This window comes from Petromyzon marinus, chromosome 3 (genome assembly GCF_048934315.1).
Source record: "Petromyzon marinus isolate PM22_M1 ecotype Great Lakes invasive population chromosome 3, UKy_Petmar_22M1.pri1.0, whole genome shotgun sequence".
NCBI classification, from domain to species: domain Eukaryota; kingdom Metazoa; phylum Chordata; class Hyperoartia; order Petromyzontiformes; family Petromyzontidae; genus Petromyzon; species Petromyzon marinus.
Genome location: NC_133669.1, coordinates 23233732 through 23252896, shown reverse-complemented (window position 1 = coordinate 23252896; position 19165 = coordinate 23233732). Strand labels below are relative to the sequence as shown.

Sequence of the window (19165 nt, the reverse complement as noted above, 5' to 3'; positions counted from 1 at the left end):
CTGGGGGGGGGGGGGGGTGGTTCAGTGGTTGGTGCCCCGTACTGCGAACCCAACGACCGGAGTTCATAGCGCAGTTATTAGTTCAAGAGGCGCTCTGAACCGAGCAACCTGAGTTCCATTCCCATCCACGGTTACCATTAATGACGAGTGGTAACAGAACCGTTCCTGTCCGTGCCCCTTTCATGAACCCGCACCAATCAACACACTAAAAGTCAAACAGCCCCTGTGAATGAAACGGCATGGGGGAGACCCCCATCCAGCAGTGGATTGACAAAGGGCTGTTGTTTTTTTCTTTAACAAAAGCTGGATTTTGGCTGGTGAAGGGGGCAGTAGAGGTGGGTCCCAGTGCTCGTTCAGATATCATGTGGGGAGCGGTAGTGTAGCGGTTAGCGCGCTGCGCTACGAGCCCGGCGACCCCAGTGACGATTATCTGAACCGGTCCTGGGTTTCCCCTAGGTCGACTCAGCCTCAAATGAGTAACTGGTGCGCTGTGTAAACATTGCCACTTGGGAGACAAAGGCGGCCGGGCATGATGCTGGCCAACCCACCCCCTCATGTGTTGTGCCGGCCTTCATAGGTGCTCGCTAATAGCACTTGCCCCAACAGCCTGTGCAGGCTATACGGTGAATCTTGGTTTTTTGTCAGATATGACTCGGCACTGTTGATGGCTTTGGCCAGAAATCCAATTCAGATAGCGTTTTTCAAAGTGCAGTTTGTTAAGCACTCGCCACTACTAAACTAGAGCTAACCACTGCCTACCAAATTTCATCCTTAAAAATATATTTGCAATCTGTACATTATTATTATTCAATAAATGCTGTCAATCCAGATACATTCTATTATAGTGTCGAACCGTATCTATATATAAATGCAAATGACTATCAAATTGGTCGCAAATATTGAGTCGGTGCGATTATTTTGCTGCGCTTGGGCTGCTGCTGAACAGCAAAACGTCTATTCTAGATTTGAAGCTTTCGTGACTGCAAGGATCCATACTCTTTGGTTCTATTCGGTAAAGTCACGTAGGTAAAAAAATAAAACACGTGATTTTACCGAATAGAACCAAAGAGTATAGCAAAAACGTCTCATTCACCGCTTGACGTTCGCAGGTCCACGAGGCGAGACCTGGCGCAGGATGGAGAGAGTGCAAGCTGTCTGCGAGCGCAGTGAGGGTGTATTGTGGTGTCAATGTTGACACTCTCCCCCCAAGTGGTATTCAATTGTGCTCATGGAGTCACGTGGTGAGAAAGAGCGTCAATTCAGATCTCTCACGAAGCGGTGCATCCCCTCTGATCTACCGCGGAACTACCCGCAGAAGGTGGTATTACAGAACAACGTCTGAGAACCCTTCAAGTGATCTCTTTCATCCACAGAAAGGAGAGTTGCTCTATTCATTATCTTTGGGTCTTTCGGTATAGATAGGTTCTAAAATAATTAAAAATAAACAAAAAAACTACGACCTTTCGATCGCGACACAAGCGACCGCCATCAGGTGGAACACCTGATGGCGGGGGGGGGGGGGGAGCCACTAAAGGCAAGGTGTTTTAAAGAAACGTCGTAGTTTTTTTTTAAACCTATCTACCTGACTTTACCGAAAGACCCACAGAATGTGAATTCCTGCAATCACGAAAGCTTCAAGGTAAGTTGCTCTGTTCCATGCACCCCGCTCCGGAGAAATAGTTCATCACACTGTGGTCAAAGCGATGTTGTTAGGGCTGGAATTTTTGACTTTGCAAATGAAGTGAAAACCCAACCCTGTCGCGATGGCTTATCCGCGTAGTGATTGGTGCGCAGGTTGAGAACGTCGACTCGCTCGACTTGAGGAGCCTGGTTTAATCACGGGCGCCTGTGCAGTTTCGAACGCAGGGCCTGACCAGTTGCCGTTCTCAAATCCCCGAGCCACACGGCCACATTTCGATGTCGGAAACAGTCACACGCATCCCCCCCCCCGGCTCTAAGGGACGATGGCCTTAGTTGACCCTGATCTGCTTTTACACTACACAATGCCACAAACTTTGAGTGCCCTGCTATACCAGCTGAACCACATACCCACGTCGTGTATTCGAGAAACAAATAGGGAATGAGTAAGAACAACAATGGGCACGGTAATGCACAAAAAAACGTGTTTAAAAAGTTAAACTCGTAACAAGTGTGTTACTTGGAATCTGCAGGACATGATGTCCATCCGCTGTTGAGATTAAAACAATGAATTATCTGGCTGTTACAGCCATTCTAACAACCAACGGAAATCAACACTCAAGGATCACAGGCGAGACCGATAGAGCTTTACAATCATCAATGTGTCCCGCAAACTCGACAGACCTGCACGATACTTACTGACGCGTGCGTTTATTTCTAGCGAACATGTGAAGGATGACATTAATTTGGAGCATTTCACACTCGCCGGCAAGTCCACTGAAGTGGATCATCCTCGTGTGCTTTGAATGCCACAGGTTGTGTTTCACCCATCCTGTGAAACACAAAACGGCCCCTTCCCCCGCTCCACCGCTTCTCCCCATTCGCCCCTCCCCCCACGTTCGATTCGTTACTTTATTCGCATTCGCCCGTGTGTATGTCGCGCGAGGCATCGCACAGCCACCCACAACCCCCCCCCGCCTTCCTACTAGCCCCACCATACGTACCTCACTCAATTAACACGCACGGCATCGAAAATTACCACCCACGCGGTGAGTCACCCAAACCCCACAACACCAACAACAACCGCCCTTCGCGACTAAGTGGCGGTGACGTCACCACGACGCTTGTGCCAGGCTATGTGCACCTTGAGGCCACGTGAAGTGTCGAACGCGAGTTGGCAGGAGGTCACGAGGCAGATCCAGATGCCACGGGTCGACTGACTGAGACGACTGGCTGAAGCACCACCTGTGCCCCCTACTGTGCCAACTGTCTGTGCTTTAGCCACCAGAGGACATCTCTGTCGCACCAAAAGATGTACAGGGAATGGCTCTGACGTAATTTTACCCGGGTCCGCTCACCATCATGAAGGTCCTTAATGATCGTGAGCAGAGGGTCAGGGACTCCGAAAGCACGAAGAACAACCCAGAGCCCAGGTCTACTGATGGTATCATAGGCCTTGACCAGGTCAATAAAGCAGAGATGTAGGTCTTGTTGGAAGTGCCTACACCTCTGCTGTAGCAGACGGACATAAAATATGGCATCTGTGCAGGTTCGCCCTTTCCTGCAACTGCGTTGGGGCTCTGCAAGCCTCTTCTCAGCGTGTTGAATAATCTTTGCCAGGACCTTTCCCGGCACACTAAGGAGTGAGATGCCCCTGTAGTTGTTAGAGTCTGTGCGGTCCCCCTTCTTAAAGAGGGGGACCACCAGAGCATCCTTCCAATCCTGCGGAACCCGTCCAGTGGTCCAGACTGTTGTTATGATGTCATGTAGGGCAGTCTGTTCACAAACGTCACCCTCCCTCAGCATTTCGCCTGGGAGATCATCTCTGCCCGGTGCCTTTCCTGGTCTCAGACACTGAATAGCCTTCAGTACTTCCTCAACAGATGGCACCTCAGCCAGTTACTCACAGGGGGTGACTTCTTATTCCAATATTTGAGGCATCGCAGCATCGGCAGGGTCATCCCCACTTTGTCCCACGTTGTTTTCCAGGCTGAGGGATTTCCCCTCCCCCAGGACCTCACAGAAATGCTCAGCAAATCTGCAAACTTGTTCCTGGGGGTTGGAAATTGGATCACCGTTCTTTCCCCTAATGATGGCAATAGGTGTGGCGCTGCAGGTTACTTTTTTGATGTAATTAAAGAGCGATTTGTGATCGCGGGCCATTGAGGGAGACTCCATCTCCTCAGTAACCCGCGACCACCACCCATCCTTGCAGCGCCTCACGGCTCTCCGAACCTTCGAGCGAAGGCTGCAGTAAGCCTCCTCATTCTCCGACATGGGATGCTGTAGCCGATGAGAGTGAGCCTGTCGCTCAGCCAGCTTGAACATCTTATCTGTTCTCTGGGGAGGTCCGGACCGTGTACCCAAAGCAACCATTGTAGCTGCATGAGCCACAGTCCGAAACCTCGCCCATTTCCGCTCGACATCAGGAGGAGTGGGGGACGATGCCAACCCCAGCCGCAAGCGATGATGAAATTCTCGCTTGCAACTTTCCTCAGCTAGCTGAGACCATGCCATTAAGGGTTTGAATGAGGTCCCGGGAGTACACCCACCACAACCTCGCACACACACCATCCACGTCGTGCCCAACTCCACTGTCACTTCACTCATAACGTTCACCTCCTGTGTGGCACCGAAGCTTGCTTGTTGATGTTACTCCTTGATGCGTTCTCCTACCCAACGCCGTCTCACTCGTATACATTGTACCTTCCGCTCATCCCCCCCTCCCCCATACTTTCAGGGAAAACAAAAAAATTCGGCAAAACCTCTTTTTTAAGAATCTAAAGAACCTTTCGACTAACTCGTTGTATGGGGGTATATCTGTTATGATTCACTCTTATGTGAATCATAACAGATATACTCGTTTATTTGTACAATAAACATGGGCATTTAAAACGAACTTTGCTTGTAAAAAGCAAATAATCTTGCTTAAAATATAAATGAGATAAATTACATTTTCTTCCACGCGCCTGCATAAAAGTGAACAATTTTTTATTTATTCTGTCGCCCCATTAGCCCTCCAAACTCATGTTACCCACAAGCATTTGCTTGAATGTTTTCACTTGGTTTTTACATGTTTGGGGTCTCATCAGCAGTAATGCTTGCCAAATAGACACTTTCTCAAATGTTCCCACCAAGTGCCTTCAATATACACCAGGGTTCACGAGCACACAACATGCACCAGGATTCATCAGCACACAACATACACCAGGATTCATCAGCACACAACATGCACCAGGATTCATCAGCACACAACATACACCAGGGCTCATCAGCACGCACACACACAGAAACCCCCCCGCCAATATACTCTTCTATATATTAAAGGGAAAGTCGTGATTATGTGGGTCTGTTCGAAATGTTAAGCGTACTTCCCGACATGCAACAAACTTGAAATTTTCCATGTGGGTACTTTCCAGACTGTACACCATGCAACAAAAAAATAGACTTTTGTATTTTTTGGGGGGGAGTGGGGGGGGGCGCGCGCAATAATGCATATATTTTGCACGGCAAGTGAGCTGTGACGTCACATCTGTCATGTGACCCGCGCATATGGAAGCGTAACGGAGTGTGCCTGCTGATGCCCCCCCCCCCTCAATCCTCCTCGGGTAAAGTGAAATACAAACGTGTTACAGGTCTAAGGCGTTCTTCACGCAGCATTGGTTTAGTATTTGAGTCGTTTACTGCCGTACGCACCCTGAAAGTTGTGTGTGTCTGCAGCAAACGCGTGTATGTGTACCTATGGACGCGCGCGCGTGTGTGTGTGGGGGGAGCGGTAGCGTTGTGGTTAGCGCTACGCTGCGCTACGAACCCGGCGACCCGAGTTTAATTCCTGCTCACGGCCACCACCGGTGACGATTATTTGAACCGGTCCTGGGCCTCCCCTAGGTCGACTCAGCCTCAAACGAGTAGGTGGTGTGGTGTGTCAACATCGCCACTGGGGAGAATCCAAGCCCAGGGCAAAGCCGGGTAGTAAATCTAGTTGTAAATATATCACAAATATTGGAACGATATTGTGTGTTTCTTAGTTCTGTCTTAAAATTAGCAACTCGACAAAAGTGGGTAAAGTCACCATTATTAAAAATGCAGTGGGGGCGGGAGGAAAGGGAAAAAAAATCTCACTTGAAAATCAAATTATCGATTACATTTGTTCAACCCCATTATGGTCTCTTTGTAATTTGGACCGGAAAAAAAAGTGACGTTAATAAAAAAAAAATTTCGAACGTCATAAGTTCCGCTTGGAATTTACTCTCGAGCAGAGCCGCAAAGAGGGCCACGTAGCTCAACCGCGTGGCCCCGTTGAGAGCCCTACCCGTCTCAGGAAAGGCAAGCGCATTCATGTTTGTGGTTGCAGTGTGGCGGCAACCTGATTTATCGGCAAACAAAGATATATGTCCACATTTTTTTGCTTTGCTTTTAAATTACCTCACGTGGTGCGGCGACTGTGTGCTATGTTCTGTACGTGCGGTATCGATTAAGTGTACCTTTTTATTTAATCACCTGAGTTTGTTTTGTCATTTCTTTCTCGCCTCCAAACCAAGAAAGTCTCACTTTTTAACGTTAAAACTTTTAATGAGAGTCCCACTTAGGATGATATCCTGCAGCATGCATATTTCCCGTTCACAATCTTGCAAATGGGCCACACGTCTCAGTCGATTCTACCTTTGCTCGTAAGTAAAGTTCATAAAAGTGAGTAAACTACAAACAAACTCCTGGCTCGCACACAGTATGGGGGGGGGGGGAGGGAATGGTCCACGGAGAGCTTACCCCAAAGTGACCACCCACGCATGACCTGACAAGTCTGCACGTGGCTCTCGGCAGAGAGAGGAAGTTATTGTTTTGTATTTCCCGCTCGGCGAGCTAACCCCACCGACGGACTGAGGCGACCCGATCGGGCTCCGTCCGTCTCCCACGGAAGGAGTTGTAGTGCCAAGCTAAAGACAGCTTGAATCCGTGCACGTACGTATGTTGAACTTCTACCGCATCACAACGTGGGCAACCGTGCTAATTGGGATGTGACAACAAACTTAACACAAAAGGCAGTTCTAAAGAAATGAGATTTCAAACGAGAATCCAAAGTGCTTTAGCTCTTTTCCTGGAATCGGAAGGAAGAGCGTTCCAGACGGCCGCAGAAACGCATCTGCAAGCGCCGCGATGCGGTGGCCGTCTTTGTTCGATCGATCGACTGTCACTGCACCGCTCGCTTTCAGACGCGGCGCCTAGAGCAACTCAACAACAATGATGGCCATGACGAAGGGGGGGGGGGGTGGCTGCGGATGGGGAGTGAAATGGCCCCGATGTGAATTGCAAAATGGCAAAGTTGAGGCATTTTCTCGGCAAAAAAACCAGCCGTCACCGGTCCCCACTAAAGAGTGGCGGAACGACGAGGAACCAATACGGCCGCATCAATCGGGCCCCTTCGTCTCGTGCCACGACGCGAATAGCGAAATCGGACATAAAAATGTTTAAAAAAAAGAACAAGGCAATATTAAAAAGAAACAACATTAAAAAAAGAAGCAACGAGCGTGTAAAGCTGTTCACCGCGCCACGTGAACCTACCGAGGCTATACACAGACATTGCAGAGGCATCGCACAAATTAAGGCGCATTACATGTCCCCCTATCGCAGGCATGTGCACCTAATAATGCACCATTTTAGGCTGAGTGGGGGAGGTATCTAAAGAATGCGCACAAAAAACCCAGATCCTTTATTACCGTTAGGTCATATTATTATTATTATATGTTGCGCATAGCTCCAATGTAAGTCTCTTGGACGTTGATGAATTTAAGACTTGCCTGTGAGCTGACGATTATCCCTAATGTAATAGCTCCAATTGTTGCTCTACACGCTTGCAATTTCAGCTCAGAAATTGGTTGGCTGGTGCGTTTTTTTGTTATGCATTCGACAGCGTTAGGGCGCCATTAACTAATGTGCCAGTTCGGAGAAAGAAAAAAAAGACCGACTCAAGTCGCGCGTCTTGCACGATTACCACGTAAAACCTTATTTAGGGTCGTGTCAAGGAAAGGTCATTAAGGCTCTTCCCAAAACATTTTTGTCGTAAAAGTTTACGAATCCATTAAGGTCTTCGGGAGTAGTGCCACGTTTATAGGCCCATTCGAGGTGGCAGAGTTGGAAAGCCCTTAGAGTCAGCATGCGTCACTCGTTTAGTGTCAAGTTGAAGAAGAAAATAAAATCCCGTGAAATTTCAAGAGACTCCATGTGTCCCCCTTCACAGACCTACTCACATAGCCGAAGGCAACGATCCTATGGACAACCGCTTTAAGTACCATGCCAAGCACGATGGGTTTAACGATGCATCGATTTTCGTCTAATCGTAAGCTAAATAGTTGCATGCATCAACCCATGCGTTTAAGAACCTCATGCTTTTCGACAGTGGTGACGCATTCGCCAGTCATCCCGGGTCAACTAATTACACCTGCTGGGTCTGTCCCGTGACCGCCTGTCAGCGAGCCTTCCACACTTCACGTGGCCTCGAAGTGCACCTAGCCTGGCACAAACGCCGTGGCGACGTCACCGCCACTTCGCAGCGACCGGCGGTTGTCGCTCAATGTCTTGCCAATGTTGCGTGCACAGCAGTAATGGGTTTCACGTGACTCCCCACGGCCGATAGGGGTCGCTGCAGTAACCGCAAAGTTCACAACCAAAATAATCCATTATTGAACCCCGCGTGAATCCCGGCGATCGATCGAATTGCCCGGAGGTGTCCGGGTGGGGTGACGGTTGCTGTGAAAGATTACAACAAATCTTACACCGTCAAGGAATACACCTAGGGCCCGTCGATGTTCATTTGAAGCGAATGTTCCTCGCCTGGTTTAATGTATGTATATATATCTAAATCCGATAACGTCGATTGAACGCTCATCCATTCCCGCACACGCCACGGGGAGCCTACGCAGGCAGGCGACGTCACAGTCGATACAACTGGCCGAAAACACTTTCATATATATATAGAGAGAGGACCGCAGAGCTTGCGGGAATTGTTCGCGCCGAACCACCGCCGTCTGTGGTTCATCCCGGCGCTTCTGAGTCGTCGCCCCCGAACTCCTCTTTCTCTACGAGAGCGAGCCACTGCCGTGTGTCGGCGGCGTCAGTGTTCCGAGTTAAACTGCTTATCATCGAGCCATAGGGCCGCCTTGGAGGAGGAGGCACGTATGATTAAGCGCGCGTGAGATGTATCATACGGCCATTTAGATACGAGTGACAATCGAGGCTTACACCGCGCCCCGCACCACCATCACTCGCCCCCCCCCCCCCCCCATCGCTCTGGCAGCCCCTCTAATTGGATATTAATGCGTTAATTACCACTGGAGCGTCAAAGTGTTGCGTTCCCCAATGGGCACAATGACGGCTGAGAGCAAAGGAGCAAGAGGGAGTTCCAGAGCCGTGTGTTGGAACGGCCGAGTCCAACTGTTTAGGATCCTAGGCAGACTCCGATGCGCTACGTAACATCATCCTCACCAACGCCACACACACACACACACGGCGCTTCGTAGCAGTCGCAACGGTCTGGAAAGCTGTTCTACGAAACTTGTTTTTGTTCCAATTGTGTGACTTTTGAATAGGAATGTTGGTGGTGGTGATTGTTGTTGTTGTGCTTGTTTGTCCAACAAAAGCCTCGCTGAGTTTCTGGACTCTTTTTTTTTCTTTTCCGGAGGGTCCCGGCAAGTTTTTTTTTTTCGCGGTAGAGGAGCGATGTTGTCGCGAGTGATCCAAATCGAGTAATTTGCAGGAACGTTTTCAGCATTAAGATGTTTGTCCAATATCAGTTTGTATTGCCTGTTGGTTATATTTTAGCGATGGGTTGAAACCGGAGAACCCAGAGGGAACCCACGCAGGACAGAGGGGAGAGGATCTGCAAACTCCACGCAGAAACGCGCCCGAGTGGAGAATGAAACCCAGGCGCTTCTTGCTGCGAGTCTACGAGTGTTACCACAGCACCACCCTGCCGCATCTGGTCAGATGACTACGTGAATATTGGGTGCAATAATGCAGTATAGTGTTTTTTTTTAAATCATGGTTATGCATACTCTCTAGTGGTAGTGCCTTACGCCGATAATCCCGACTACAAGCCAGCTCTTAGAAACGTTCAGGAAATTACGGAGTGCGAAATAAAGCCCTGACTATCGAATATATATACACACAGTGCGCACTTTAGCCCAGAGACACAGCAAACAATACAAACGGTATCCATACACAGAAGCGTACGTGGAAAATGACTTCTTGGGTTAAACGGGAATGGCACTGCGGCAGGTGCTCGCGGTGTAATTAGCGAGGGCATTTGCAAAAATGTCAAGCGCATAATTATTCATTATTTGTTTACCCAAACAAAAGCACGTTGTCAGTATTGATTAAGTGCGCCCTTGTACGTGATTAAGTTGATCATACTTTAGGTGGGTGTGGTTTTTTTTGCGTATTTATATGTATATTTTATAACATACTGGCATCTGTTGGAGTAAAACAATATAAAGATCTTTAAAAAAAAAACCCCCACAACAAACCATAAAACTCCGATGACGCGTGCAAACCTCGGACTGCCCACACCGAAGCACTTCCCCACGCCGCTCCTCCGTTTGGTTCGCTCCTCGTGCCGCTGGAATTGAGAATCGACACCAACAAAACGACTCATCCACTCCCTCCCTACACCGTCCGTCCGCTCGTCGCCACAGCAGCGGCAGCAGCAGCAGCACCATCCAGGCACGTCGCCTGGTGCGAGATACAGCACAGTGCTCGTCGGGTGGGGGAGATCAGCGGTTCGATCAGTGCAGTGCTCTCGGTAGCGACCGTTTCACAGCCGTACTCCGACGTTCCAAATTATTCATCATCCCGCGCGTGAGATTTTTTTTTTGGGGAGGGGGGGGGGGAGCTAGACAGGCGAGCGAGTGAGCGAGCGAGCGGGCGAGTTGGTGAGAGAAAGCGAACGAACGGGCTTGGAGGGCTGCGCCGTCAGCGCTGGTATAGATAGGATAGCGGCGAACGAGGCGAGCGAATTAAGCGAGAGATGGCGCTGGAATAGCGACGAGCAAGGAGCATCGCGCACGATTCAAGCTCCGTTCGCTGTTGAGACTTGGCGTAAATAGGTGAAGGCGCGCTACGCAGAGGCACGTCGGACCGGTGGCGTGTGAGTGGGGCAGAGCGCGCACTCACTCACGCAGACTCACTCACTCAAGCACAAGAGGGGTAAGGAGGCGCAGCACACGCACGCACAGGCGCAGAGGGGGTGTGAGAAGAGCTGCGCTGGTGCTGAGGAGAGTTATGCGCAAGAGTGGCTCGGGATGATGGGCAGGATGCGGCTCCTACTCCTGTGCAGCAGCCTCTGCGCCGTGGCGTTCCCGCACGGTAAGGAGATGGGAGCGCATTGCTCGGACGCAGCTCGCGCGCACACGCACACACGCGCACGTGTACGTAGACACAGGCACGTGTACGCAGACACACACACACGTGTACGCAGACACACACACACGTGTACGCAGACACACACACGTGTACGCAGACACACACACGTGTACGCAGATACACGCGTATGCAAACAAACACGCATACAAATACGTTTGCGCAGGCACATACACGCGTACGCAGGCACACGCATACACACACGTGTACGCAGGCACATACACACACACGCGTACGCAGGCACATACACACACGCGTACGCAGGCACATACACACACGTGTACGCAGGCACATACACACACGTGTACGCGAGCGCGTTGGCAAGCCCGTCCATACCCAAGTGCGCACACGTACACATGCACATACGCGTACACACACACACACGTAAGCAAGCGCACGTAAACACACGCGCAGACAAGCAAGCACACACACACACGCCTTCTATACTGAAGCATGCTCGCAAGTAAGCAAAGCTTCCCGTATAACCTACGCAGGCCGTTGGGACAAGTGGTGAGAACCGATGTAGGCCCGAACTGCGTACGAAGGGGGGGGGGGGTTGTTGTTGTTGGCCTGTGTCACGCCCGGCCGTATTTGTCTCACCAGTGGCGATGTTGGGGTGTTTGTTTACACACCGCACCAAGGAGGTATACTTTATTAGACAGTACAGTACTCGTGCAAGCCCACTACGCCACGGCTTCCCGCACACACGCGCACGCATGTAAACACTCACACGTGTGCGCACGTACGCAAGAGACGGAGATCAAGCAATGGGAATGTAACAACATCAAACAAACCATAGCGCACAGCTTTTTGTGTGCGGCGTGCATACTACCGCGGGCTTCCCGCACACGTGCCACGAACCCATTGTCGGTATATCACACGCACCTGCTTGTGTGTGCCACGCAAGCACAATGACGAAAGGTCTCCCGTTGTCGCCTTTAACAGACTGCTGGGGGCAAGTGCTGTTAGCGAGCGCCTATGGAGGCCGCTAAGGCACACGTGGGGGTGCAGTGTGGCCAGCACCACGCCCGGACGCCTTTGTCTCCTGAGTGGCGATGTTTCACGCATCGCACCAGGTGCTCATTTGAGGCTTAGTCGACCTCGAGGGACGATCAGAAAATCATCTCTGCTGTTGACCGTGAGCCGGAATCGATCTCGTGAGACCGGGTTCGTGTGCGCAACCGCTTCGCTGCGTAAGCACGCGCACAGCGCAGACCTACGCGTGCAAGTCATTGTATTTGTTCATCCGTCAGGTGTCACGCGGGGAGCTAAGATTCCCTGAGTGTGGTTAGCACCCGGATGGGTGACCACCAGCAGGTGCTTGCCAGGTGTTGTAGGCGTAGAGGCTGCGAGATGTTGGTCAGGAGTTGGCAATGCTGAATACCACCCCCTTCGTAACGCGCGGTGGGTTTTCTCCGGGGGTCTCCGGTTTCCTCCCGCACCAAGTCAAGCACATCATTCGTGGTTTACATGGACAAAAACAATCCCAATGGAGATGGCACCGTCGTGAGAAGAAGAAAACAAAGTGCTTAGACTCTCATCGCATCGTGAACTGTAGCGCGTCCGACAGACGGGGGGGGGGGGGGGGGGCGTCTACCCGGAGGAGATGGAACGATGACATCGCGCGCTGGTGCTACGCGGATTAACAAAAAATACACCGCAGGATCGTGCGAGGTGGCGGTCGGACTGGGGTAGGCGTTCGTCCAGCAGTGGATCGAGCATGGCTGGTGGTGATGATGATTATGACGACGCCACCGCCTTACAGTCCTTGCGTGTTCGCGGGCTCGCTGGGTATTTCACGGCGGGTTTAGCGCATTGTCAATGCGCTGCAGGGTCATCGCACTCGATTGTGGGGGAGCGATTCAGCCTCGCTCGCTGCTCTGCATTCAGTGTCGAGGCGCCTGAAGGCGGTGCTGCGTGCGAGCCATTCTTTGCCGTTGGTTCTTTCCAGGGCAACCAACCCTTTCGCGCATGGATGATACAGTCAGCGGAGGCATGCGAATGGCCCTGGCGTGGCACTGTCGTCGGGAGTTCGCCAGAGGGACGCTTATTTTGTGGATTCGATTGTTCATTTCATAAATAATTATCACAATCAGCCATGGTCAATCCACTGCTGGACCAATGGCTTCGGCAAGCCGTCACCATCTCTCACAGTGCTGCAATGCTCACAATCCTCCGAAGCAGCTCCCCGTACACGCTAGTGGAGTTAATCGCTCCATCTCCGTTACATTCATTCCTCGGATGCCATTACAGTATTTTGACCATCAGCCATCATCATCACCCCCCTGACCATCCCTTCTTTACAACGTGTCCTGCAGAAGCGCATTTCCCGCCTAACAGTTCGATGTCACTGCTGTGGTTCCAGAGATATATTTAGACCTTGTTTTTTGTCTGACTTATTTTACATATTTATCCGGAAAAGTTACGCTGGGTCGTATAACTCCCATTCAAAAGGCTCCTGCATTGACTTTTTTCTTATTTTTAGATGTTTTCAGCCAATCAACGAGTGTTTATAGGCATACTATTAATGGGATAAATTGGTCCTAAATCATAGACGTTTTGATTTCAAAACGAGTATATTGGTCTCAATGGACTCTTGCCTGCGTGGTTATAAAAAAGGCAAATTGTCAGTTATTTACTCGTATAGTGATTGATAATGGGCAATATTTGAAGTTAATTAAAGCGAGGTTTGACGATGCTGATGAATGGTGTAAACATATATTATAAATATACGCTGACATGAAAAAAATTGTTGTCACAAATATTTTAAAAGCACCCACACGTGCCATGCATTGCGCAGTCACCCATAACATCATCCGGTGCATTGTAAATATTAAACCGTTAAAGATGCCCTTTCTAAAATTAATATTGGACTTGGATAAACTTTATCTTGATCTATATTTAAAAAAAAACATCATACCGTTCGCAATTATTTATGAGTGATTTGCATAAATTACTGTTTCAGCCACTTAAAAAAACATATCTAATAAGCCTTAAAGGTAATGCGATTATGTGAGCAAATTATGAAGCGTAGAGCGACATCAGGTTTCAGATGCAGAAAACTCGGTTTTCTCCTCAACCGAGGTGAAATTGAGATTTCGATATTTTGTCTAAGGTGCGAAGAAAAGAGTTGTTATCTTCCATTAAACCGTGATTTATATAAAATATATAAAGAGATGCTACTACCACAGTGGTGTAATGGTTAGCACACTGGACTTGTAATCTTGAGATTGTTGCCGGTCCTATCTCCCGGAGTGGCAGTTGAAACAATTGCAAAAAGATTTCTCCCCCCCCATCCCCCCACCGCCTCTATCCCACCCAGCAGTATAAATTCACATATCCACAGTCAATCGGTAGGTCACGTGTGGTGGGGTAAAGTGTGGATGCTCACACTCCTTCCAAAATACATCTGACCAGCGTGCAAGAGTCGGTAAAAATATATGGCCTCGCACATATAGCACACAACGCTTCCTCAAGTTGAGGAGGGAGGGGAGGTGCCCTTTCTGCCCAGCAGTGGCACGAGAAACCAATTTCAGGGCTGCGCCTTTGCCTGTATGTATACTTACATAGTTCCTGTGTCCACGACGATGAATAATGCATGCCCGAGGCAAAACACCCCCCCCCCACCCTGTGCTGACCTGGGAGGGGAAGGAAATTCCTCTTCCTGGCCAAAGCTTCTCCGAGGCGACGCTGGACGTAATGGCGATGGCTTGATGATAATGGTGATGTTATACACAAAGATCCCCTCCCCTATATCCTGAATAGACTGTTGGGGCAAGTGTTGTTAGCGAGCAACTACGAAGGTCGGAATGGCACACGAAGGGGTGGGTGGCCAGCACCACGCCCGGCTGCCTTTGTCTCCCCTAGTGGCGATGTGTACACGCCGCACCAGATACTCATTTGAGGCCGAGTCGACCTAGAGGAGGCCTGGGACCGGTTCAGATAATCGTCACCGGTGTTGGCCGTGAGATGGAATCGAACTCGGGTCGCAGGGTTCGTAGCGCAGCGTAGCGCTAACCGCTACACCACCGCCCCCCACGTGATGTTACACGCACACACACACACAGACACACACACGTGATCGCACGCATGCACGCGACTTACAGCACCCAGGCAACGGAGCCAATGACGCTGGGTGCCTTTTAACGCCACTCGGGGCAGCAGTAGCAGCAGCAGTAGCGGCAGAAGCGTCGTGTGAGTGCGTTCATAATTACTGTCATGCTGAATTATTATACGTGCTCTGGGATAGGTGTTCAGGACTGATTGTAACGTGGTTGGGTGGGGGGGGGCGAGGGGGAATTCAAGTGGAGACTCATAGGCCACCCAATTCCTCTTGGTCGCAATTTGGTGCACGCGGCCTCGACTCGTGGCTCGTCGTCGTCGTCCGCCTTGCAGGTGCACTTTCGCGTCTGTCGCTGTCGTGTTCCCACTGCCTGGCGTGAACAAAACAAAACCAACGGCCATGACGACGCCCAACAGGCACGAAGCCCAGTTCAATAGTTTTGTCACGGAGGTATTATTTGAAAGAAAAAAAAGAACAATATGTTATTTGTTTTACCCTTTCTGGCAATTCAACCAGTTGTGTTAAGATGCTCAAACACCAAGGCATCAAAGTCTGCATTAACCACACACAATTGTTTGCAAAACGTTAGAACAATCATGCTCTGTCCAACACGTTCTGTTTATGTGACAACCTTTTATAGTTGGCTGTGTCGGGTGGTGGCGGGTTTTAACGACACATTTCATATATTTACGCGATCTAACCCCCCCCAAAAAAACCCCTTAAACATGCTCTGATAATTATATATTGGCATTGTCTTTGAAAAGTGATTGGCCTACACCAGAGACAGGCTTCTTTATGGCCTAGTCTCACCAGTGGTAGACCAGAAAACACCAAAATGCGAACAGAACCAAGACACTGCAAGTATCGGATCACATGCAAATACGCTGTGTTCCCACTGCCAGGCAGTTTTATGATCGGCAAAAACACGATGATGATGATGATGACGCCTACCAAGCATGAAGCTGGGTTTGATTATATGCATCACCGTTTGCATGTTGATGTATGTTGAACTTTTTTCTCACTTTACGTAGTCAACACGTGCTAGTCGGGAGGTGCGCGGGAAGGACAACACACTAAACACAAACAGCAGTTCTAAAGAAAATGAGCTTTTAATCTCGATAAAAAAAATTTTTTGCGAAGCTCCAGTGGCTTCCTAATATCGGAAGGCACAGCGTTCCAGACGGCCGCCGAAGTGTGTTCTGAAAGCGCGCGATGCAATGACCGACCGTCCTTGTTCAATGGATTGAAAGTCACTTCCAGACGGTTGATTGGATAGATCATGATCGGATGCAAATGGTGACATGTACTGTCCAGGTATCCTATCCGTGCGTTCAGGGTCTTGGTGCCGTTCGCACTGTATCGCCTCTCCTAATTGACTCGTGGCATTTTATTGCCGCTGAGTGATTTTTTTTTCTGCTTCTTCTTTTCTTGCAATCCGGGATCGATGGCTGAATTAACTGTAAGTCAGTGCATCTCTCGATATGAGCTATATTATAAAGAGCCTCTTAGAGAAAAGCGTGATTAGGTCGAGAGGTGGTTTGGGGGGAGGAGGAGACTTAAAGGTTGAGTGGTTAGGAAGGGGGGGAGAAAAACACCCAAACACCTCCACACCACACGGCCCCCACCTCCTCCTCCTCCTCCTCCCACCGTGCTTTGCACTTACAAATTGAGGTCTGGCATCACTGCAGCAAGGCAAATGTAATTTAGATTGATGTAGTGGGTCACAAGAGTTCACCTAGCCCTCATCAAGTTCACGGAAAAAAAAGCAATTAAGTGACAAAGAGCAATAAGTGAAATGAACCCCTTGCTGGTCTAAATGCCCAAAACAATCATTTTGCATGAATCGCGTTTTATTTTCTGTTTGTTAATATGTAAATACAATCTCCCGTTTGAGTAAGTTGCAATGGCTTGCGTTGTAGTTTGCGATGTTCATAATTAGGTGTCTGTCAGATCGTTGTGCGTGCAGATCTCGAGCGCGTGGGATCGGCGCTGCTTGCGATGCGCGTGATGACTAAAAAATGAACGCTCCGACAATATCGCAACGTCGCCCAGAGGATTGTGAGCGTCAGTTGTCGCCGCGGTTTGCCAGATCAGAGTGAGTTTGTCGTCGTCGTCATCATAATCCATGGGCAGATAGCCCGTAAATGTCCACAGAGTGAGTACGCCTACTCATTCAAACATTGTCCTAAACATATTCTTGTTTTTTTCGGTAAAGTCACGTTGAAGAGAAACAACAAAATAATAAAATATATATAAGGTACACCTGAAGATGACCGTTTGAGTTATGGTCGAAACGTCGTGAGAATTTTTTTTATTGTTTTATATATATATTTTATTATTTTGTTGCTTCTCTTCAACGTGACTTTACCGAAAAAACTAAGAATATGAATTACTGCAGTCACGAAAGCTTTAAATAAAAATTGTCCTAAACAATTCAAAGTGATTTCCTGCTCAATTATTTTTTTTTCAGACGATGCTTGTCTCCTGTTCACAGCTCTGAGCCAATGGTGGAAATGCCACATTCCTATGGCAAGGGGGTGCGTCTATCCATAGGACAGTAACACTTGTTACTTCACCACAACGTGGCACTCGTGTTATCGACCCTAGCGGGATCATGAACTGAGTCGAAAACCCCCAACCAGGAATTTTAATTCGCAGTCTTCCTGACTGCAAGCCGGCTCGCCGCAGTGCACGTTGTGCTGAAGGTGCTGCGCTCAACTCGAGGTGGGGTGCGCAGAAGGCCTTGTGCTGCAGCCCATTAAATTGTGGGGCTAATCTAGGGGGGAGACACATCTGTGACTCCGCGCCGAATCACCCCATTCCCTGCGCTGCCAGGGAGCCACGCGCGTGTGCGCAACACAAGCGTCCGTCATCGGGGTGGCGACGAACGCTTGTGGTGCGATCGAAACGTCGTAGTTTTTTTGTTCTTTTTTTTATGTCATTTTCTTTGAACCTATCTACGTGACTTTACGGAAAGACCCAAGAATATGAATACATTTCCCCCCAAATCAACATAAATTCCATTTGCCTTAATCCGAGCAAATCTCCACGGTATTCATCCGCAACCTCAGCGCGCTGCGCTACTTGCGCTTACCTAACTAGCGCAAACTTTTCCACGCATTGAAATTTTTTTTACATGATTTTAGAGAGCATTTCCGTGAGGTCGAATTTCCGTAAGTCGGGTCTTCCGCAACCCAGGGACTACCTGTACATATGTACATAATGGCTACTACAAGTTACAACACACACAGGGCTGCCGAGAAGTTCCGTTTTGGAGACCTCTTATTACACCAGTCACACGTACCGTTTGGGGGGGGGCCCTCTTTTGTTTGGAGCCCAGCGCAAATTACCCCCCTCCACCCCCACCATGTAAGGTATTTTTAACTTCTTTTCGGCATCTGTACGTAGCCAACAGTGTGAATAACACGTGGCTAAGTTGGGTTGCAGATCGAGTACCGCACCTTTCGATGGGGCATGACAGAGGTGTGAAGCGAGCATTTTTACGGGGGCAAAGCGACTCCCGCGCGGAGTGTCCTCGTGCCGCGGCTGCGAACGGAGCACGGTGGTGGCGGCCTTACGTGCCTGCTGGGGCCCGGTCGCGCAAGATTCGAGCCTCACCCCGAGCGGGCCGGGCGAACAGGGCGAGGCCTCCGAGCGGGGCCGCACGCACACGCGCGCACACAAACGTGCACGCGCGTCTCCCTCCGTGTCACGGTGCGCGCGCCACACGCGAGAGCCCGCTGACGCGTACTCACGCCGTTCTCCGTCGTCCCCACGGCCGCAACCACCATGACCATTGCCACTGCCGCCGCCTCACCAGCGCGCCACCACCGGCGCTCTCTGTCCACGCCGCTGTCGCCCAACCAAACGTTCGCGTCTCCCTCGCCCGTCTCTCTCTGTGTGTGTGTTTTTGTTGTTGTTGTTGTTTTTGTTGTTGTTGCAACTCTGCCATCGCACTTAATGATGCGCGACATACACGGGGACCGCTTGCCACGAATTTGCCCAGCCGCGGCTTTGGGGATTTTAGCTGAACCAGGGGAAGCTCGTCTCAAT

At 49.9% G+C, this 19165-nt stretch overlaps 1 protein-coding gene across 5 annotated transcripts in view; it reads left to right on the top strand.

The window, feature by feature from the left end:
• The first annotated feature begins 10229 nt into the window (after positions 1-10229).
• The window catches only part of LOC116957460 (cell adhesion molecule 2-like), a 122747-nt gene continuing 113811 nt past the window's right edge, over positions 10230-19165 (top strand). For 2 of the 5 annotated variants that reach the window (XM_032979649.2, XM_032979640.2), the window contains exon 1: positions 10231-10995. In XM_032979649.2, the coding sequence (XP_032835540.1) occupies positions 10932-10995 (64 nt within the window). In that variant the 5' untranslated portion in view covers positions 10231-10931. Of the gene's footprint in view, positions 10996-19165 lie in introns of all 5 variants that reach the window. The other 3 variants (XM_076053029.1, XM_032979624.2, XM_032979633.2) reach the window with 3 other exon arrangements.